The following is a 22,779-nucleotide window of genomic DNA, read 5'->3' as shown; positions in this document are numbered from 1 at the left end:
GCATCTCAAAGAACTATAAAAGCAAGAATAAACCAAACCCACAGTTAGTAGGATAAAAAGAAATATCAGAGCAGAAATAAAATTGAGATAAAAAACACAAAAGATCAACAAAACAAAAAGTTGGCTTTGTGAAAAGATAAACAAAAGTGACAAACCATTAGCTAGACTTAAGAAAGAAGATCTAAATAAAAGAATAAGAAACAGAAAATACGTCACACCAGATAACACAGAAATAAAAATGATTATTAAAAATATTATGAACAACTATACACTTATAAATTCAAAAATCAAGACAAAATAAATTCCTCAACACATACAACATATGAAAATTAAAGCAAGAATAAATGGAAAACCTGAACAGACCAACAATAAATAATGAGATTGAATTCATAATAAAAGGTCTTCCAGCAAAGAAATGTCCAAGACCAGATAACTTCACTGCTAAATTCTACCAAAATTTTAAAGATTTAATATCAATTCTTCTCAAATTATTTCAAAAAATTTGAAGTGGAAGAAACTCTTCCTAACTCATTTGATGACGCCAACATAACCCCTGATACCAAAACCAGAAAAGGGCACAACATAAAAAGAAAACTACAGGCCAATATTCCTAATCAACACAGACACAAAAAACCTCAACAAAATACTAGCAAACCAAATCCAATAATACACCAAGAAGATAATATGCCATGATCAACTGGGATTTATCCCAAGAATGCAAGGATGGTTGAAAATATGCAAATCAATAAATGTGATACATCAATAAATGTGGAACACCATACCAACAGAATGAAGGATAAAAACATGATCATCTTGATAGATGCAGAAAAGGCATTTGATAAAATTCAACATCCCTTCATTATAAAAGTTCTTAATAAATTAGGGATAGAAGGAGAGTACTTCAACACAATAAAGGCCATATATTACAAATCTACAGCTAATATCATACTAAATTTGAAAGAGCTGAAAATTTTTTTACTAAGAAGTAAAATAAGACAAGGAAGCCCAATCTCACCATTCCTATCTAACATAGAACTAGAAGTCCTTGACAGAACAATTAAGAAAGAACTAAAGTGCATCTAAACCAAAAAGAGGCTATCAGTCTGTTTTCAGATGACATGTTCTTATATAGAGAGAAACCTAAATACTCTACCTAAAAACTCTTAGAACTAATAAATTCAGTAAAGTTGCAAGATGCAAAATCCACATACAAAAATCAGTAGCATTTCTATGCACAAACAACAAATTAGCTGAAAAAGAAACCAACAAAGCAATCTTATTTACAATAGCTATGCCCATACACACACACACACACACACACACACACACACACGCATGCACACACACACGCGCGCGCGCGCGCACACACACACACACACACATACACACAAAATACCTAGGAATAAATTTAACCAAGGATGTGAAAGAAATCTGCAAGGAAAACAAAACATTGATGAAAGTAAGTGAATAGTATACAAATAGAAAGATATCCCATGCTCATAGATCAGAAGAATTAATAGTATTAAGATGACCACTCTAAGCAATCTACATATACAATGCAATCCTTATTAAAATGTTAATGACAGTCTTCACAAAAATAGAGAAAAAAATCTTAAAATTTGTTTGGAACCACAAAAGATTTCTAATAACCAAAGCAATCCTGAGCAAAAGGAACAAAGCTGGAGCCATCACACTATCTGGCTTCAAAATATACTACAAAGCTGTAGTAACCAGAACAGAATGGTACTGGCATAAAAACAGACACCTAGACCAACAAAACAGGATGGAGAACCCAGAAATTCATTCATATATCTATATCCAACTGATTTTTTATAAAGGTGCCAAAAAAACTCATTGAGGAAAAGGCAGTCTCTTAATACATGATTCTGGGGAAAATGAATACCCATACACAGAAGAATTTAACTAGACCCCAGCATCTTGTCCTACAAGAAAATGAACTCAAAATGTATCAAAGACCTACTTGCATGATCTGAAACTATAAAACTGTTAGAAGAAAATGCAGGGAAAATATTTTATGAATAAACCTCCAAAGTACATGCAACAAAAGCAAAAATAAACAAATGGGATTGTATCAAACTAAAAAGCTTCTTCACAGCAAAGGAAACAAGCAACAGGTTGAAAAGACAACCAAAAAATGGGAAAAAAAATTTGCAAACCATTCAACTGGCAGGGAATTCATATTCAGAATACACAAGGAACTCAAACATCCTAACCATGACAGAAAAAAATTTTCATGGGCAAACAATCCGAGCAGACATTACTCAGAAGAAGACATACATACAAATGGTCAAAAAATACATGAAAAAAATGCTCTAAACGTCAGAGAAATGCAAATTGAAACCACGATGAGTTATCATCTCACCCCAACTAGGATGGCTATTATCAAAAAGACAAAAAAATTACAAATAACTAGAATAGCTTTATTTCAAAAAAAAAAAAAAAAGATTGATTAGATTAAATGGCAAAAAAAAAGAAAGAAAGAAAATGGGACAAAAAAGAGAAAATATCAACCACATACACTTGGAGAATCTACAGAGGCATAGATTCAGGGACATTCCCTCAATGCCCTCGTTTTAATGTCTGCATATGACAGTTTCCCACTAGGCTCCAAGCTCTATAAGAGCAGGTAGTCTCTCTTCCTATCATAGTATGACCAGTATAACTTAACCACAGTGGGAGCACATAGTAAGTGTTCAAAGGAGAGAGAGAGTAGGGAAGAAAGGAGAGAGGAGGGAGGGAGGCAGTGAATGTAAGTAGAGTTATTTTGCCCTTTTTCTATATTGAAAGCAATCTATTTCTTTTGAGTAACAACCCCAATCTACCCTACAGCAAAAGACTGGTCTTACAGAACCACTTTAGAGGTGCATAAATGTCTTTTTAATATCATAAATCTTCAATACAGTTTTATTCTCTTTACATTTCATATTTTCCCTCAGATAATCTTTATTTCCTTGAACATTTCTAAGGAAATTGTTCATATTTATTTCTAAGATTGCTTCAATGTATTGTAAAGTCTTCTCACTGTAACGCTGGAAGGAAAAGGTTAAAGAATGTTCACAAATTTTTTCAAGATGTATAGGCTCTTATTTGGAGGGTCCTGGACTTAACAGAAAAGCTCAATTTTCAATATCTGTTGAATATCTGCTACTATATCTGGGGAGTGTACATTTTAGAATTTGCAACTTAAAAGGCTGCTAAATTTTAAAATTCTTCTTTGAGACAAAAAATTATATCGATCATCTAAAATATAATTAGTATTGCTAAAATTGTTATTACTATCTACTCTCATCAGAGAAAAAGAAAACACTTTCTATTCCTTTGTAATTTTAAATTTAGTAAATACCAAGAATAAATGCCTTTAAATATATTGAATTAATGCAATGTACAATTAAAATTTAAAACCTTTGAACAAAAAAAAAGGTGTGGAATTCAGTGAGACAATTCAGTGAGACAATCTAACTGAAACAATCTAAAACCTTAATGTCAGTGTTGCACAGCTTAACTATGTCAATGCATAAATTTGTGTTCGATACAGTCCTGAATCAGCACAGTAAGATTCTGACTAACAACATGGACCAAGATTTATCTTGAAGCACATAAATCATTTTTGACACGTGTTCACAACAACAGCCTTCAGAAGAAAAGGGAACAGTGAAAGTTCTAAGAAACTGGGCAGGAATACTTCCTAACGTTCAGTGGTTTAGATGAGTTGCTAAATTCTAAGTTGCAAAAGTGTATGCAGTTCACATGAAAAACAAATAATTTATTCACTATGCAGACAAAAAGTCCCTTTGAACATGCTCTATTTGGGGGTAATTTTGTGACTCAACTAGTTTGTCATATTTCCCCAGGGATGCTTTAATCATTTCTCCCTTTTACCCCTTAAAGACCTCAAAAAATCCAGTTATGTGTCATGAATGCACATATGTGCCAGATACATTCAGAACATACATTTCTTGCTAAATAATTAAGAGTAGAAGAGCATGTCTTTGTGAGCTGAATGACAGTTTTCTCACATACTTAAGGATAATTCTCTTAAAACTCAATAATATTTCACAATAACTCCTTAATATTCATTAAGGGATCAATGTCCCAAACAAAAGTATTATGGTTCTGAGAGATTTTCTCCATTGCACTGGTCAGCCAAAGGGCACTTTTGAGAGCAGTCTGAGATCTAGAAAAGTTTAAAGGAAAAAAATTAGAAAGATAGGTAGATAGATAGATAGATAGACAGATGATAGAGATTAGATAGGCAGACAGAGATAGACAGATAGATAGATAGATAGATAGATAGATAGATAGATAGATAGATAGATAGATGATAGATACTGAAATATAACTAAACCAACTAGGCTAAGCCGGAAATGTCTGGATTTAGACACAATTATCATTCAAAAGAGTATTTATTGCAGAATATAGGTAATTTCTGTGTATGCTTAAACCAAAACTAGCTTACGGTAGCCTACAGGTCATTCCTAAATGGAACAACAACCTTTTTCTTCTATACTTGCCCTTACTTCTTCTGCTACCCCCTTCTCTCATTTTTCATATTTCAAACACATGAACAAGTCTCTACACTATCAAATCATTCAATCATTTTATTAATTTTAATGTATTATTAATCTGGAAACATAAACTCATACCAAATAAAATTCAACTACCTAGATCTTCATTTCTGCACTTGCTGCTGCCTGTAACCTTTCTAATCTGAAATTTGTTTCACTGAATGGAAAAGCTAGAAATAAAATGATAGAGGATAAGGTTTGCCTTCTTTCTCTCAACTACTACATTATGCTAACTTCTGTAATAAAGGGGTTGCCTCTTCTGGGAGGGATTATATTGCTTTTTCCAACTGAGGGTCTGAAGGCCCATTTTACCTGTTAGAATTTTTCTAAGCCACTGTTTCTTCTGGTCTCACATAATTCTTATGGTTCATCTCCCTTATTCTGCTTCTTTAAAAGCATGGTCTCCTACATTTATATTCTGTTAATTTTTCTACATAAAATCTAAATATATCCAACAGTCTCTTAGACCCTCCTCCTTTCTTGTTGGTAATTTGTAGTTATTGTTAAAAAAGATTCTTTGAATCCATCTTGAACCATGTCATCTGTGAGCTGGAACCCCTGAAATGGAATCATACTATGCTTTTTTCTGTTATTTTTAAAATTTGCTTCATGAAAGACCAGAATGACATCTCTGAGTACCTAGAGTCCGCTCTCTCTTCATTGTTTTGATGTCCAAAAATAAGCTATTCATATACCGTTACCTCTACCTAGAATGTCCTTCCTCCTCTTCTTTTTCTAGCCAACTCTCCATCATATCCCAAGGAGGCCTACTGTGTAATCACTTTTTCTCACAGAAATACTTTCTCATAGGAAAACTGATTACATTGGAGCCTTCCTTCCAGTTCTCCATCTCTTTTCTTGCAACATACTTTACATGTGCCTTTACTATAGCACGTAATACATTTCAGTAAAGTTAATTAACTAGACTGTGAATTTCTGAAAAAGTCTCTATTGGCCTTGAAATCCCCAGAGCCTTGTAAGTTATATTCATTCATACATTCGTTCACTTATTTAATAATTCTTTTAACAATATTTTTAAGAGCTAACTATATACCAGCACTCTTTGGGCCCCCTAAGATCATCAGTGAATGACAAAGCAAGATCCCTGCTCTCCTGAAGCTATTAGTTGTAGTAAAATAAGGCCTGATAATGAGCAAGTAAACAAATAAATGAGCAAGATTATTTCAGATGTAAATTGCAGTCAATACAATATATAAGAGGGACCATGTGTTAGTGTGATGGGAAGGCTACTAGAGATAGCATGGTGAGACAAAGTCTTTGAACATGGCAACATTTGAGATGCAACTGAATGACATGAAAAACCAGCATTAAAGATCTGGACCCTAAGTCTATAGGCTCTACAGCAGTTGGAAAAAGTTTGGCATATCCAAGGAATAGAAAGAGGCCTATGTGGATGGATCTTAGCAAGTAAGGAACAGAGAGTTAAAACTGATCAGGTAAAGTCTTGAATGTCATAGTAAGGAGTTTGGATTGTATTCTACTGAAATTGCAAATCACTAGAAGGCCTTAAAAATCGTGATGCCAAGCATTCCTATACACTAATAATGTACACATTCTGTACATGTGCCCCAGAAATTTTAAAAATCTAAAAACAAATAGTGATGCAATCTATCTGACATTTAAAAACAAACTTGTTCTTCAGTTAACAGGGTTGAAACAAGAAAAAAATGTTCCACATTTGTTAAGTGAGTGAATAAATTACGCTCTCTTTATTTCTATATCATCAGCAAGCTCTTTGTGTTAATTTTAAAATCTGGAATTGCTGTGTCAGCATTGAGAGAAGCTGGAGGAGGAAAGCTGATTCCCTACTCCTAATTTGCTGGCATTCCTCCTCCAGGAGTCTGCACTCACTTCTTGGTTTTGATATTCAAGTACAGCCTATTCAAACACTATTTCCTCTGCAAAGAGTCCTTTCTCTCTTTTTTCTGCTCAACTTTTGTTCATCCCCCAAAGAGGTCTACTAAGTATTCTACCTCGGAAAGTAAACTACATCACCTAGTTGGCGGATGACAGCCATTAGTGCATATTTATTGACTGAGTAGAGCTAATGTAGTTCACAACTTCTAAGCAAAAGGGATTTGGGATCTTTCTGCCCTTTCTTCTCCTCTCTCATATCTCTTCCTCTCTTCACACCCTCATGCAAGACAGCAGTCTTAGCTGCAGATAAATTTTCCTTCGGTGTAGATTGTGGCAAGGGAGTGGGCAGGTGAACAGAGATTCCCAATTGGGGAATCCATGCCCCAAGCTATACCAAAGGAAAGTTTATCTAGCTGTCCTAGATCTAAGTAATAACCTTTAATCCAGCTTTTCTGAGTGAAAAAAAAAAAAATTCGTATTTTGGTCACATCTCCCTGACTCTCATGTCTTCACCAAAACTGGTTCTGAATTCAGAGCAAAGAAAACAGGTTTCTGAAATCCCTTCAAGACACAATGTGATACGTTTGGAAGACACTAAATTGAAAGTTTGAGGGCATGGTAAACTTGAGATCTAGTTACAACTCTACTGCTAACTAGCTGTAAAACTTAAAGGCAGTCACTCAAATCAATAACTAACACATATTCCCTATCAGGCACTTGTTCGGCACTATCTACATTATTTCATTTAATCTTCAGAGCAATTCTGATTTAGATACAATTATTACCTCATTTTACAAAAGAAAAATAGGGCACAGAGGGTCAGTCTGAACACTAGGATTTCAACCCAGATAGCCTGACTAAAGAGCCTGACTCATCCTTTACCAGTTTTCTATTTTACTCACCTATAAAATACACAGGTTGGACAGACACATAGATAGATTTAGATACAATTATTTAGATACAATTATTGCCTAATTTTACAAAAGGAAAATAGGGCAAAGAGAGTCTGACCACTAGGATTTAAACCCAGAGAGCCTGACTCAAGAGCCTGACTCATCCTTCACCAGTTTTCTATTTTATTCATCTATAAAATACACAGGTTGGACAGACACCTTCCAACCCTGAATTTCCCTGACATTTACTGCCATTATCTTTTCTCTTTTCAAAGATGAAATTCTTATCTTCACAGTGCTCTGATTTTCACAAAATTATCTCCATTTCTCTTTCACTCCTCTGTGGAAGATGAAGCACCTCCTCTATACTATTTACTTTTGCGAGTCACTCGTGGATAGCACACTGTTTAGCTTGATGATTATTGTTGAGTGTTTGCCATCCCTCTTAAAAATGAATGTAAAGTTAATTTAACCACAAGTCTGAGCTACAATATTTTCCTCAATATTCATCTCTTCAACTCTTAAAATCAAATCCTATCTTTTTGAAATACTGAAGTTTCAACTATTATCTCTCCAGATCCTCTTTCTCTTCCAAATACAACCTTCAATTAGAAAAATCTATGAACACCCTACATTTAGCTTCCCACCCCAGACTTCAAAGTCACCAGACGCCCATTGCATTCCTGTTACTGTCATTTTTTTCATGTGAGATGCAGGTTGACTTTGTCCAACGATAATTATTTGGAACCCTAGTCACATACTCATAACCAATTGTTTTGTTCGATATTGTTCAAGTTCTGGGTTGATGAATTTTAGCCTGACCACGAAAAATCAGCACATCTCATGAATGGCCACTTTGAATCTGCTCAGGCCATCTATAACCCTCACCTTTAGAGCTGCCATCACAATTCTTGGCCTCTTGGAAACTGTAGCAGACTCCTCCTCTGGTCCAATTTCCATTGGTCCTTCTTTTTATTTGTGAGTTAGAAAGTGTATCTTATTTTTTGAAGGTACAGATTCACACAACATGAGATGAACCAGGAAACTGACGGATAGCTCTACTGAGTTGTGATTGATTTTTTAATCTAATAATAACTTTCTTCAATTGACAAATCATAGCTGTATACATTTATGGGATAAATGGGATGTTTTGATATGTATATAGCATGTGGCATAATTAAATCAAGCTAATTACCATATCCATCATTTCACCTACCTATCATTTTTTATTATGAGATATTTGAAACTTACCATCTCATTTTGTAATATGTAAGACATTCTTATTGACTACAGTCACCCTGGTTTGTCATAAATCTCAAAACCATGTTTTCTTCTGTTTTGCAATATTTTCTCAATGAATGTTAATTTTTAATACACTAACAACAGGATCTTCTTGTTTTTTATTTCCTTCCAACTAAACCATCATGCCAAATTTTCTCTAGTGTACACAGTGGTTAGTAAAAATAGCTAATACATGTTTACCAAAGACATGTACTAGAACATTTAAGATAGCACTACTCATAAGTGCTCCAAATGGGAAACTACTCAAATGCCTGTCCACAGTGCAATGGGATAAATAGATTGGAGTATATTCATACATTATATAAGAATGAACAAGCTAAAGTACCTGCAGCAATATGGATGAATCTCACAGAAATAATTGGAGTGAAAGAGGCCTGACACAAAAGAATAAAACTCCGTGCTTCCATTTCTATAAAAGATAAAACAAGTGGAAGCAAATCAATGCTGCTGGAAATCAGGGTAGTGGTTACTGTTGAGGTTTGGGGATAGTGCCTAGAAAGAACAAAAGTGGCCTCTGGCCACTGGACACTTTCTGTTCTTAATCCGAATGCTGATTACAAGAGAGTAATCAGTTCGTAAAAACTCAGTGAATACTACACTTTAGGAAATGTACATCTTCTGTATACAGTTAGGCTTTAATTTTAAAAGTTTAATAAACTAAATGAAAACAAAATAAGACAAAAGTTCCCATCATCACTAATCATCAGAGACATTCAAATCAAAACCACAATGAGGTATCACCTCACACCAGTCAGAATGGCTATTACTGAAAAGTCAAGGGCTGGACACGGTGGCTCATGACTGTAATCCCAGCACTTTGGGAGGCCAAATCAGACGGATCACCTGAAATCAGGAGACCAATATGGAGAAACCCCATCTTTACCCAAAATACAAAATTAGCCAAGCGTTGTGGCACATGCCTGTAATCCTAGTTACTCAGGAGGCTGAGGCAGGAGAGAAGAATCACTTGAACCTGGGAGGCAGACACTGTGCTCAGCCAAGATCACACCATTGCACTCCAGCCTGGGCAACAAGAGTGAAATTCCATCTCCAAAAAAAAAAGTCAAAAAAAAACAGATGTTGGCAAGGCTGTGGAGAAAAAAGAATGCTTATATATGTTTGTGGGAATGTAAGTTGGTTCAGCCACTGTGGAAAGCAGTTTGGAGATTTCTCAAATAACTTAAAACAGAACTACCATTCAAGCCAACAATCCCATTACTGGGTATATATCCAATGGAAAACATCATTCATCAAAATGACGCATGCACTCATATGTTCATCACAGCACTATTCACAATAACAAAGACATGGAATCAACATAGGTACCCATTAATGGTGGATTGGATGAAGGAAATGTAGTACATATATGCCATGGAATACTAGGCACCCATAAAAAATAAAAATTCATGTTCTTTGAAGCAACATGGATCCAGCTAGAGGCCATTATCTTAAGCAAATTAACACGAGAACAGAAAACCAAGTAAGACGTATTCTTACTTGTAAATGGGAGACGAACATTGGGCACTCACAGACATGAAGATGGCAATAATAGATACCAAGAATTACATGATGAGGGAGAGAGGGAAGCAAAGGTTAAAAACCTGTTGAATACTATTCTCAGTACCTCAATGATTTGTACCCCATACCTCAGCATCACACAATATACTCAGGTAACAAACTAATAGTTAACCTTTATTAAGTACTTGCTTTTTGCCAGGTGATATTTATCCATGTTATTTTATGTGCTAACTCATTTAATCTACAGTAATGGAACCCAGAATTCTAGTACAGATAATATGATGCTGTTCTCTGGAGTACAGTATTGGTTTAAATGTTGGCTCAATTCATTTCTAGGTATTTTGTTTTATTTTTGCTAGTTTTTGTTCTTTGGTTTTCACTTTGTTATTCCTTAGTTTATTTTTTATAAAATGAAGTCAGTAATAGTAGCTACTTCATAGATTATACAAGATTATACAAGAAGGATTATATAAGAAAATACTTATAAAGTACTTACCATAATGCCTAAAACATAGTAAGTGCTCAATAAATCCTTACTAAATTATAGTTTCTGGTTTATCTGGCCTAGAAATATGCATTTGCTGTAAACAGAAGCATTGCAAAATAGTCCGCAAGCTCTTTCACATTCATATATTAGAAACTCAATAAAAGAGAGCAATGTATCATGTTTCACACAGGAATTAATGAATGAATTTTACACTACAGAAGAATACAATCCTAGCAAGTGAAGATGGTGATTAGACAATGGTAAGAATGCATGCAGACAAATTTAAAACAACCAAAAATACACATCTGGGTCATCAGCATAAAGTTTTCTGAAAGAAAAATCAAGATAAAGGAATAAATACAATTATGCTCCTCTCCAAATCCTGACATTTGTGACACCTGTGTATTTTCACATGCACCACAGAAGTATGTTTAGTGCTGACTGCTGGCTTAGAAACAGAATACCTAGATTCAAATCATGACTACTTATAGTACCTGGGAAAATCACTTCTTCCTTCCTCAGTTTTCTCACTGGCATGATAAGGATGATTTTAATAGCACTCACCTTGTAATTGAAAGTTTTAAGCAGTTAATATTTGTAAAGGACTTTGACTGCTTAGCATATAGAAAGCATTAATAGCTAGCAATAAGAGATAATAAGTTAAATATCCAACACTTACTCTGGACAAAATTATAAATTTAAAATTCTGTTCAATTTTTCCTCAATTTTCTTCAAAGTGCATCCACCCATTTCTCCCCAGAACCCAAATTCACACAACCTAGCCCTTGGCAATTTAAAGTCCTCCCTGAAAATTACTCCACCTAGACCAGGCTTCTCCCCATCAATGGATCCTCTCTTTTGAATTTTTACAAAATTTACTTGGGCTATGTTTCATTTCACTTAATGTGAAAAAAGAAAATGTAATGTGAAAAAAAATGAGTGATTTTTTTTTCAGATAACATTTCTGACTTTAAGGGAGCCTTCTTAATTCTGCTTTAAGTCTAGTGAAGTGACACTGTGGTGTAAACTTTCAGCACTATGTTTTGCCAACTGGTAGATGTTTTCAATCAGAAAAATATTGTCATTCTCAATCACAACAAATATATGCCTGCCACTCTACCCTGAATATTTAGGAGCTGTAAATTGCAAAATAGAAAATAATTCTCTTTTCTACTCTTTTATGTATAAATAAAGGAAAAAAATGGAGAACTAAGAGAAGAAATATGTTATGATTCCTCTATTGGATTTTAATTTCCCCCGGGAATATCCAGGAAGCTGCTATGTGCAAGCCATCCTCCCCTATTTTGAAAAACTCTATATTTCCCAATACTCTGCAAGCCAAGGACATAGTTCTTTCCCCAACCCTCACCTTGAATTTCCCTTATTGAGACCAGGGGCAACCACATGGTACACGTGCATATATGCACACAAGTGTGCACACTCCCATGAGTGTGCATAGGGCTACACTGCTATCTGTATTCCAGCATAGAGCATATTTCCTAAAACTGGAAAAAAAAAAAAAAAAAAAAAACTAGTTCTGATGACCCAAAATTCAGAATCTGAACCTCAGTGGTAGCCCTGTAATTACAAAAAAAGAAATTAATTAAAAACAGGGACTAGTCTCAGTTGTAGAATCTCAAGTTTTATTGACAACACAATGTATAGGCATCAAGGAAGTAAATAAAGTACGCCATTCCTGGTGGCTCATGCCTGTAATCCCAGAATTTGGTGAGGCCGAGGCAGGAGAATTTCTTGAGGCCAGAAGTTCAAGACCAATTTGGGAAATATAGTGAGATTCTGTCTCTACAAAAAAAAATTTTTTTTAATTACCCAGGCTGGTGGCTCACACCTATAGTCTCAGCTACTCAGGAGGCTGAGGCAGAAGGATTGCTTGAGCCCAAGAGTTCAAAGCTGCAGTGAGCTGTGATTGTACCACTGCGTTGCAGCCTAGGTGACAGAGTGAGACCTTGCTTCAAAAACAAATGTAAATAAAGTAATATCCCAAGCTCAGTTCAGAAAACCAGCTGCCCCTGTAGTATGCTGTTGCAACCATCTGAATGACCCATGTAACCTGCACTTGTACTTTAGTGCAAAATGGCAGTGGGAGTGTAATAAGTAAATAGAAGTGAGTCTCTGACTGTAAGAAATTATTGAGTGGTGGTTAACCCTAGAGGTCCAAACCCCTGACCTTCTCCCTCCAAAGGCATCTGGCCTGGTGAACATTGACAATGGCATAGACCCATTAGGGTTTGACACGCCATACACACACATTGGATCATGGTGTTCCAGGCATTTTCTGGAACTGGATATTCCCCAAAAAAGCAGCATCAATACATCTGGGTAGAACCAACACCAACTTTTCCTAGAACACTCATACCAGTCATGGAGTGGGGATGGAATGTAAACTCTTGCCATCATAAAATCACAAAAGATAATTGTGAAACATTCTAAAGATTGGTTTCAAGCTGTATTTGATGATGTAAACCTGTGCTATTCAATGACTCAGAAAGTCTCACATACAAGTGATTGTTCATGCACAAAATAGCATTTCCAAGGAAGTTGAATCTGTTGAGACTGAAGGATAGACCAGTACATTCAATACAGATCTTTCTTCTTCCTTTGATCTCTGGGAAGAAAGGGCTGTTTAACACACTTTTTCAGTTTCTTCAATATTTGGGAATTCTTATGGATAGCCTACACATGGGTACCCTCTAATCACTAGATTCTCCCATTCCCAGTATGGCCAGGTGGGCTTACTAGACAAGAGCCAAATGTCATCAACCTCACATAGCCCAGTCAAATGTTTCCACACTGACCAGGAGATCTGTCTTGCTCAGCCTCTTACTTCCTCCTGGCAGAAGTCCACAAGTCCTCCTTGGCCCCACTCACCACATTCACACACAAACCTCAGTGCCTTCCACACATTTGTTCTTCAATCCAACCGACAACCATCTTACTCTTTCGTGGATGTCTGCAACATGAGGAGAAGTACAAGATAGAACTCTGAGTGCTGAACCTACACAAAAAAGAAAAAAATGAGTTGAATTTCTGCACATCCATGGCTCAAGGTGGTACTGCCTATGACCTGGACAACAGGTCCCCCTGCTCTGCACCCTGTGCTTTAGAGGGCTCACTCCAGTCACACTCCTCACCACAAAGCAAGAAGCTTACAGAGCCAAACTTGCTCATGTGGAAGCTGCACGTCCTCTCGTAGACCCTGCTATGGGAATCTGGACCCTGGATTTTCCTGCCCAGGCATCCTTGAACCCACTTCCAAGGCTGGAATGGAATGTTTCACCAATTGTGCCTCCCAAAAGTGGATGGCACTGGTCATTTGCTCATCCCAGGCCTGAGGAGTAGCTAAGGAGCTGCTGTATTAAGGACTATGGACATAGCTCTGGAGTGTAACCTGGAGTGTCCAAACACACAGAGTGAGACCTCTCTCAGTACAAGACAGGCCTAGTGGTAGGGAGAAAAGCAGAGCAGGCAAGGTCTGGGCTCAGTTTTCCCCAAGCTGCCACATTTTATCAGAGAACTCTGAAAAACTTGAGAGTCATAAATTTGCACATAGCCCCCCAGGTCAATATAAAGGTATATTTGTCAAGGTAAGAGAACAGAACAGATTTTATATAACAGATTACTAGTTTGAGTTATAATTTTTAAATATTTAAATATATGGTTTGTGTACTCTTGTTCTAAAGACAATATTGGACAAGACCTGCTAAAATTTGTATTTGCTTAATGTTATTTTCTTCAGAAACCAACTTCTACAGGGGATCTATTTCTAATAAGTCTCAAGTTCACAATAAAACTCTTTAGGATTTCCCTAGAGCCAAAAACATTGCTCTTCAAAAGAGCATAATGGACATTTCTCAAAAGAAACATACATGCGGCCAACAAACATGAAAAAAAAAAGTTTAATATCACTGATCATTAGAGAAATGCAAGTCAAAACTGCAATGAGATACTGTCACACACCAATCAGAATGGCCATTATTAAAAGCCAAAAACAACAGATGCATGTGAGGTTGTGGAGAAAAAGGAATGCTTTTACACTGTTGGTGAGACTATAAATTAGTTCAACCATTGTGGAAGACAGTGTGGCAATTCCTCAAAGACCTAGAGGCAGAAATACCATTAACCCAGCAATCCCATTACTGGGTAGATACTCAAAGGAATATAAATCATTCATATAAAGATTCACGCATGTGTATGTTCAGTAAAGTGCTATTCACAATAGCAAAGACATCAATCAACCTAAATGTCCATCAGTGATAGACTGGATAAAGAAAATGTGGTATATATACACCATCGAATACTATGCAGCCATAAAAAGGAATGACATCATGTCATTTGCCAGAACATGGATGGAGCTGGAAGCCATTATCCTTAGCAAATTAATGCAGCAACAGAAAGCCAAATACTGCATGTTCTCACATAAGTGGGAGCTAAATGATGAGAACACATGGACACATGGAAGGGAACAACACACAGTGGGGCCTGTTGGAAGGTGGGGAGTGGGTGGAGGGAGGGCATCAAGGGAATGCTAATGGATGCTGGGCTTAATACCTGGGTGATGGGTTGATCTGTGCAGCAAACCACCATGGCACATGTTTACCCATGTAACAAACCTGCACATCCTGCACATGTACCCCTGAACTTAAAATCTTTAGAAAAAAATAAAAAAATAAAAGTAACAGGGTGAAAAAAATAGCATGATGTCCAATAAGCACCATTTTCATCAATCCTGATATATGATGTGCCTCAGGCAATCTCCAGTACTCGATCCTGAATCGGTCACATTCTCTGCTAACCCAATCCTTGTGTCACATTCTAAGACTCCACTGATGTCAAATGCAATTGAAACCAAAATCAATTCCCATTGTGCTGTGTATCATACAAACATATATTAACAGGAATAAAATAAATAATCATGTCCACTTTCCACTCCTGCTCACTCCCATGAAGGAGCATTATGCTATTTAAAATCCTAATAAATTCCCAGTTTATTATGAAGCTCAAGGAAATGCATAAGGGAGAAATACTAAAAAGGCTAGCTGAGTGGATTTACACTAGAAAGCGCAGAAATATGCTACAGAGATGAAATGGTGAATTGGAAAGAAAGCAGGGGAATATGAGAAAAACAACTTGAGAGACAGAATTGGGGGATGGGGTCTGGGCAGAGTTGGGAGTGAGAGAGGAGGGAGATTTGGAAGCAGCTGCCACGTGTATGAGTTATTGAGAAAGACATGTTGTAGTGGATTAAAGATGGCCATAAACATTGCTACTACATCTACCAAGAGGGAGAATGTCAGTCCATTCCTGCTGCTGTAACAAAGTACTTTAGACTGAGTAGTTTATAAACAACAGAAATTTATTTTCACAGTTCTGGGAGCTGGGAAGTCCAAGATCAAGATGCTGGCAGATTTAGTGTTTGGTCAAGGCCCATTTCTTATAGACAGTGTTTTCTTTTCATGGGAAGGAAGGGACAAATGTCCTCACATGGGGAAAGGTATAAAAAAGGGACCAGGGCTTTCCCTTCAACCTCTTTTATAAGAGAACTAACCCCACAAAGTGCCACCTTCATAACAATCATTTTCCACAAGGGCCCACCTCTTAATACTGTCATAGTGGGTCTTAGATTCGCACATGAATTTTGGAGGGACACATTCAGACCATAGCAGAGAGTCTCCTTCAATTCCTTTAAATATGAGATAGCTTGGAGACTGGCTTTGGCCAATAGAATGCGATGGAAGTGATGCTCTGTAACTTCTGAGACTGGGCCTAAAGAGATCTGAAGGCGCCTCTTTCGTGTACTTGGAGCACTGCCTCAGAACTGAGCTCCCATGCTGTGAGAAGTTCATACCTTGTTGATTAGCCATAGTAAGGAAAACTGAGACATTCTGATGGACAATCTCCGTTGTGCTCCCAGCTGACAACTACCAACCATGGGAATGAGCCATCTTGGGTGCTCCAGCCAAAGGAGCTACCAAAAGTCTATAGCCCCAGCCAACAACACAAGAACTGAAACCACCCAACTGATCTCATCAATCCACAGAATTGCAAGAAATAATAGCCAGTGATTGATATTTTCAGTCACTGATTTGAGGGTGGTTCATTACAGAGCAATAGATTATGAAAACATGGGTAAAGAGGATTTTAAGACATTTCACTAGGCATTATGGACATATTCTCTTTATTGTGTGTTCTGAAGAGCTTATAAAAAAATAATTTTCCTTTCAATTATTTCTGCACATCAGCTTAGCATTGAGATGAAGTGGATAAGATACATAGGTTTCTTGTGAACTACACATGTAATACCAACCAGAAGTTCTGAATAATTAGCATAAAAATCATGCTTTTCATACTCATGCAAAAAAAATCTAGATTTTCATGCTAACAATTCAAAGGAATTTTTTTTTAATGTAGCAAAGTTAAAAAGAAAATATATTTTGGGAGAAAATCTCCAATGACTCATAAAATTTGAAATAACAAAAAATTGTCAAAATTCCATGGCTAGCTCCATTTTCCTCTCCAGAAACCACTACCTACCAACCCTTTAACTGCAAACCATGTAGAAACTAAGTATCTCCAAGTAGTATACTATCCTTAACCCAAGTTCAGCATCTAGACCAAATATAAAGATCTGTTAACAAAACCTGGGCTCTTCAGCATGTCAGTCTCTCAAAGAACCACATGCTAACATATTTGAGAGATATTTAAAACACTCAGAGAGACATCCCATTCCAGTTGAGATGACCATCACACACTGTGGGATTCCTTCCTCTCTAACCAATCCTTTTGGCTTGGAAATACCCACAGCTGCTGTGAGTCAGTTCTCTTTAACAACAACGTGCAATGCTGCCAAGTTTTGATGAGTGGGATTGTTACTTTCTATATGTAATTTAGATTTTTGTCATATTTGCACCCTAGACTATCCTACCTACATGGTTTAAAGATATTTAACTTTAGTCATAGCAGAGCCAGATAAGCACTTAGCCACACTGTATTAATCCATTTCATGCAGCTAATAAAGATATACCCAAGACTGGGTATTTTATGAAGGAAAGAGGCTTAATTGACTCACAGTTTTTCATGGCTGGATAGGCCTCAGGATACTTACATCATGGCATAAGGGGCAGCAAACACATCCTTCTTCCCATGGCAACAGAAAGAAGTGTAGAGTGAAGCTGGGGAAGCCCCTTATAAAACCAGCACTCACTATCACAAGAACAGCATGGAGATAACCACCCCCATGATTAATTACCTTCCACTGTGTCCCACACATGACACATGGGAATTATGGGAACTACAGTTCAAGATGAAATTTGGGTGGGGACACAGCCAAACCACATCCTTCCCACCCCTGGCCCATCCCAAATCTCATGTCATCACATTTCAAAACCAATTATGCCTTCCCAATAGGACCTAAAGTCTTAACTCATTTCAGCATTAACTCAAAAGTCAATAGTTCAATATCTCATCTGAGACAAGGCAAGTCCCTCTGCCTACGAGTCATAAAATCAAAAGCAAGTTAGTTCCTTCCTAGATACAATGGGGGTACAAGTGTTGAGTAAATATACCCATTCCAAATAGGGGAAATAAGCCAAAACAAAGGGGCTATAAGCTCCATGCACATCCAAAATCCAGTGGGGCAGTCAAATCTTAAAGCTCTACAATCATTTCCTTTGACACCATGTCTCAAGAGGTAGGCTCCCATGACCTTGGGCAGGTCTGCCCCCATGACTTTGCAGGGGATAGCACCCTTCCTGGCATCTTTCACAGTCTGGCATTCAGTGTCTTCAGGTTTACCAGGAGCATAGTACAAGCTGTCAGTGGATCTACCATTCTGGAGTCTGGAGGATGGTAGCCCTCTTGTCACTAGGTGACTCTGTGCAAGGGCTCCAACCCCACATTTCCTTTTGCACTGCCCTAGCAGAGGTTCTCCATGAGGGCCCCTCCCCTGCAGCAAACTTCAGCCTGGGCATCCAGACATTGCCATACATCCTCTGAAATCTTGGCAGAAGTTCTCAAACCTCATTTCTTGACATCTGTGCACCCACAGGCTCGACACCATGTGAAAGCTGCCAAAGCTTGGGGCTTCCCCCCTCTGAAGTAACATCTTGAGTTGCACTTTGGCCAATTTTAGACACGATTGGAGTGGCTGGGACATAGGTCACCAAGTCCCTACACTACACATGGCAGAGGGACCCTGGGCCCAGCCCATGAAACCATTTTTTCTTCTTACTCTTCCAGGCCTGTGATGGGAGGGGCTGCCACAAAGGTCTCTGACATGCCTTGGAAACATTTTCCACAGTGTCTTGGTGATTAACATTCAGCTCCTCATATCTTATGCAAATTTGTGCAGCTGGCTTAAATTTCTCCTCAGAATATGGGATTTTCTTTTCTATCACACTGTCAGGCTGCAAATTTTCCAAACTTTTATGCTCTGTTTCCCTTTTAAAACCGAATGCCTTTAACAGCTCCCAAGTCACTTCCTGAATGCGTTGCTGCTTAGAAATTTCTTCCACCAGATACCAGATACCCTAAATCATCTCTCTCATGTTCAAAGTTTCACAAATCTCTAGGACAGGGGCAAAATGCCACCAGTCTCTTTGCTAATACATAACAAGAGTCATATTTGCTCCAGTTCCCAACAAGTTTCTCAACTCCATCTGAGACCACCTCAGCCTGGACTTTATTGTCCATATCACTAACAGCATTTTGGGTAACGCCATTCAACAAGTCTCTAGGAAGTTCCAAACTTTCCCACATTTTCCTTTCTTCTTCTGAGCCCTCCAAACTGTGCCAACCTCTGCCTGTTACCCAGTTCCAAAGTCACTTCCACGTTTTCAAGTATCTTTTCAGCAGCACCCTACTCTACTGGTACCAATTTACTGTATTAGTCCATTTTCACTCTGCTGATAAAAATATACCTGAGACTGGGAAATCTACAAAAGAAAGAGGTTTAATGTACTTACAGTTCCATGTATCTGGGGAGCTCTCACAATCATTGTGGAAGGTAAAAGATATGTCTCACATGGTGGCAGACAAGAGAAGAGGACTTGTGCAGGGAAGCTCCCATTTTTAAAACCATCATATCTATGCACACAAAACAGTAAATCTAGAAGAAATGGATAAACTCCTGAACACTCACATCCTCCCAATACTAAACCAGAAAGAAGTTGAATCCCTGAATAGATCAATAACAAGGGCTGAAGTTGAGGCAGTGATTAATAGCCTACCAGCCAAAAAAAGTCCAGGGCCAGACAAGTTAACAGCCAAATTCTACCAGAGGTACAAAGAAGAGCTGGTATCATTCCTTCTAAAACTATTTCAAAAAATACAAAAAGAGAGAATCCTCCCTAACTCATTTATGAGACCAACGTCATCCTGATACCAAAACATGGCAGAGACACAACTAAAAAAGAAAATTTCAGGACAATATCCATGATGAACATTAATGTGAAAATCCTCAATAAAATACTGGCAAACCAAATAGAACAGCACATCAAAAAGCTTATACATCATGATCAAGTTGGCTTCATCCCTAGGATGCAAGGCTGGTTCAACATACACAAATCTATAAATGTAATCTATCACATAAGCAGAACCAAATACAAAAACCACATCTCAAAGACAAAAACCACATCTATCTCAATAGATGCAAAGAAGACCTTTGACAAAATTCAACAGCCCTATATGCTAAAAACTCTCAATAAACTAGGTATTGATGGAATGTATCTCAAAATAATAAGAGTTATTTATGACAAACCCACAGCCAACATCATACTGAACAGGCAAAAACTGGAAGCATTCCCTTTGAAAACTGACACTAGACAAGCATGCCCTTTTCTCGCTTCTCTTATTCAACATAGGATCGGAAGTTCTGGCCACAACAATTAGGCAAGAAAAAGAAATAAAGCGTTTTCAATTAGGAAAAGAGGAAGTTAAATTTTCTCTATTTGCAGATGACATAATTTTATCTTTAGAAGACCCCATCGTCTCAGCCCAAAATCTCCTTAAACTGATAAGCAACTTTAGCAAAGTCTCAGGATACAAAATCAATGTGCCAACATCACAAGCATTCCTATACACCAATAACAGACTAACTGAGAGCCAAATCACGAGTGAATTCCCATTCACAATTGCTACAAAAAGAATAAAATACCCAGGAACACAACTAACAAGGGATGAGAAGAACCTCTTCAAGGAGAACTACAAACCACTACTCAAGGAAATAAGAAAGGAAACAAACAGCTGGAAAAACATTCCATGCTCATGGTTAGGAAGAATCAATATCATGAAAATGGCCATACTGCCCAAAGTAATTTACAGATTCAATGCTATCCTCATCAAGCTACCATTGACTTTCTTCACAGAATTGGAAAAGAACCACCTTAAACTCCATATGGAACCAAAAGAAAGCCCACATAGCCAAGACAATCCTAAGCAAAAACAAAACAAAACAAAACAAAAAACAACGCTGTAGGCATCACGCTACCTAACTTCAAACTATACTACAAGGCTACAGTAATCAAAACAGCATGGTCCTGGTACCAAAACAGGGATATAGACCAATGGAACAGAACAGAGGCCTCAGAAATAATGCCACATATCTACAACCACCTGATCTTTGACAAACCTGACAATAACATGAAATGGGGTAAGGATTCCTTATTTAATAAATGGTGCTGGGAAAACTGGCTAGCCATAGGCAGAAAACTGAAACTGAAACCCTTCCTTATACCTTATACAAATATTAACTCAAGATGGGTTAATAACTTAAATGTAAGACCTAACACCATAAAACCCTAGAAGAAAACTTAAGCAATACCATTCAGGACATAGCCATAGGCAAGGACTTTATGACTAAAACACCAAAAGCAACGGCAACAAAAGCCAAAATAGACAAATGGGATCTAATTGAACTCCAGAGATTCTACACAGCAAAAGAAACAATCATTAGAGTGAACCAGCAACCAACAGAATGGGAAAAAAATTTTGCAATCTACCTATCTGACAAAGGGTCAATATCCAGAATCTACAAAGAACTTAAACAAATTTACAAGAAAAAAACAAACAACCCCATCAAAAAGTGGGCAAAGGATATGAATAGATACTTTTCAAAAGTAGACATTTATGCAGCCAACAAACATATTTTTTTAAATGCTTATCATCACTGGTCATTAGAGTTGTGCAAATCAAAACCACATTGAGATACCACCTCACGCCAGTTAGAATGGTGATCATTAAAAAATCAGGAGACAACAGATGTTGGAGAGGATGTGGAGAAATAGGAACGCTTGTACACTGTTGGTGGGAGTGTAAATTAGTTCAACCATTGCAGGAGACAGTGTGGGAATTCCTCAAGGACCTGGAAATAGAAATACCACTTGACCCAGCAATCCCATTACAGGGTATATACCCAAAGGATTATAAATCATTCTGTTATAAAGACACATGCACACGTATGTTTATTGCAGCACTGTTTACAATAGCAAAGACTTGGAACCAGCCCAAATGCCTATCACTGGATAAAGACAATGTGGCACCTATACACCGTGGAATACTATGCAGCCATAAAAAAGGATGAGTTCATGTCCTTTACAGGAACATGGATGAATCTGGAAGCCATCATTCTCAGCAAACTGACACAAGAACAGAAAACCAAACACCACATGTTCTCAATCATAAGTGGATATTGAACAATGAAAACACAAGGACACAGGGAAGGGAACATCACACACCAAAGCCTGTCAGGGTTGGGAGCTAAGGGAGGAATAATAGGGGTTGGGTGGATTGGGGAAGGATAACAAGGAGAAATACCTAATGTAGATGACAAGGGGATGGATGCAGCAAACCACCATGGCACGTGTATACTTATGTAGCAAACCTGCCTGTTCTGCACATGCACCCCAGAACTTAAAGTATAATTTTTAAAACAATTTTAAAAATTGTTTAAAATTGTTTTACAATTTTACACAAATATCCATAGCACCATTATTCCTAGTGCCTCAAAGTGGAATTGACCAAATGTCTTCTGGCCAATGAACAAATAAACAAATATGATGTTTTTTATATAATGGAAGATTATTCAGCCATAAAAGGGAAT

At 37.3% G+C, this 22,779-nt stretch overlaps 1 protein-coding gene across 2 annotated transcripts in view; it reads right to left on the bottom strand.

The window, feature by feature from the left end:
- Positions 1–22,779, bottom strand: part of MRPL39 (mitochondrial ribosomal protein L39) — a 196,336-nt gene that overhangs the window by 90,677 nt on the left and 82,880 nt on the right. The window contains exon 10 of one of the 2 annotated variants that reach the window (XM_032277124.1): positions 13,603–13,680. The exons of the other annotated variant lie outside the window; for it this stretch is intronic. Within the exon in view, the coding sequence (XP_032133015.1) occupies positions 13,618–13,680 (63 nt within the window). The 3' untranslated portion in view covers positions 13,603–13,617. Of the gene's footprint in view, positions 1–13,602; positions 13,681–22,779 lie in introns of those variants that run through there. 2 annotated transcript variants of the gene reach the window in all.

This window comes from Sapajus apella, unplaced genomic scaffold, assembly GCF_009761245.1.
Source record: "Sapajus apella isolate SASKATOON/1434 unplaced genomic scaffold, GSC_monkey_1.0 scaffold8, whole genome shotgun sequence".
Classification (NCBI taxonomy): domain Eukaryota; kingdom Metazoa; phylum Chordata; class Mammalia; order Primates; family Cebidae; genus Sapajus; species Sapajus apella.
The sequence above is the reverse complement of the archived record's forward strand: the minus strand, read 5'-3'. Positions and strand labels throughout refer to the sequence as shown.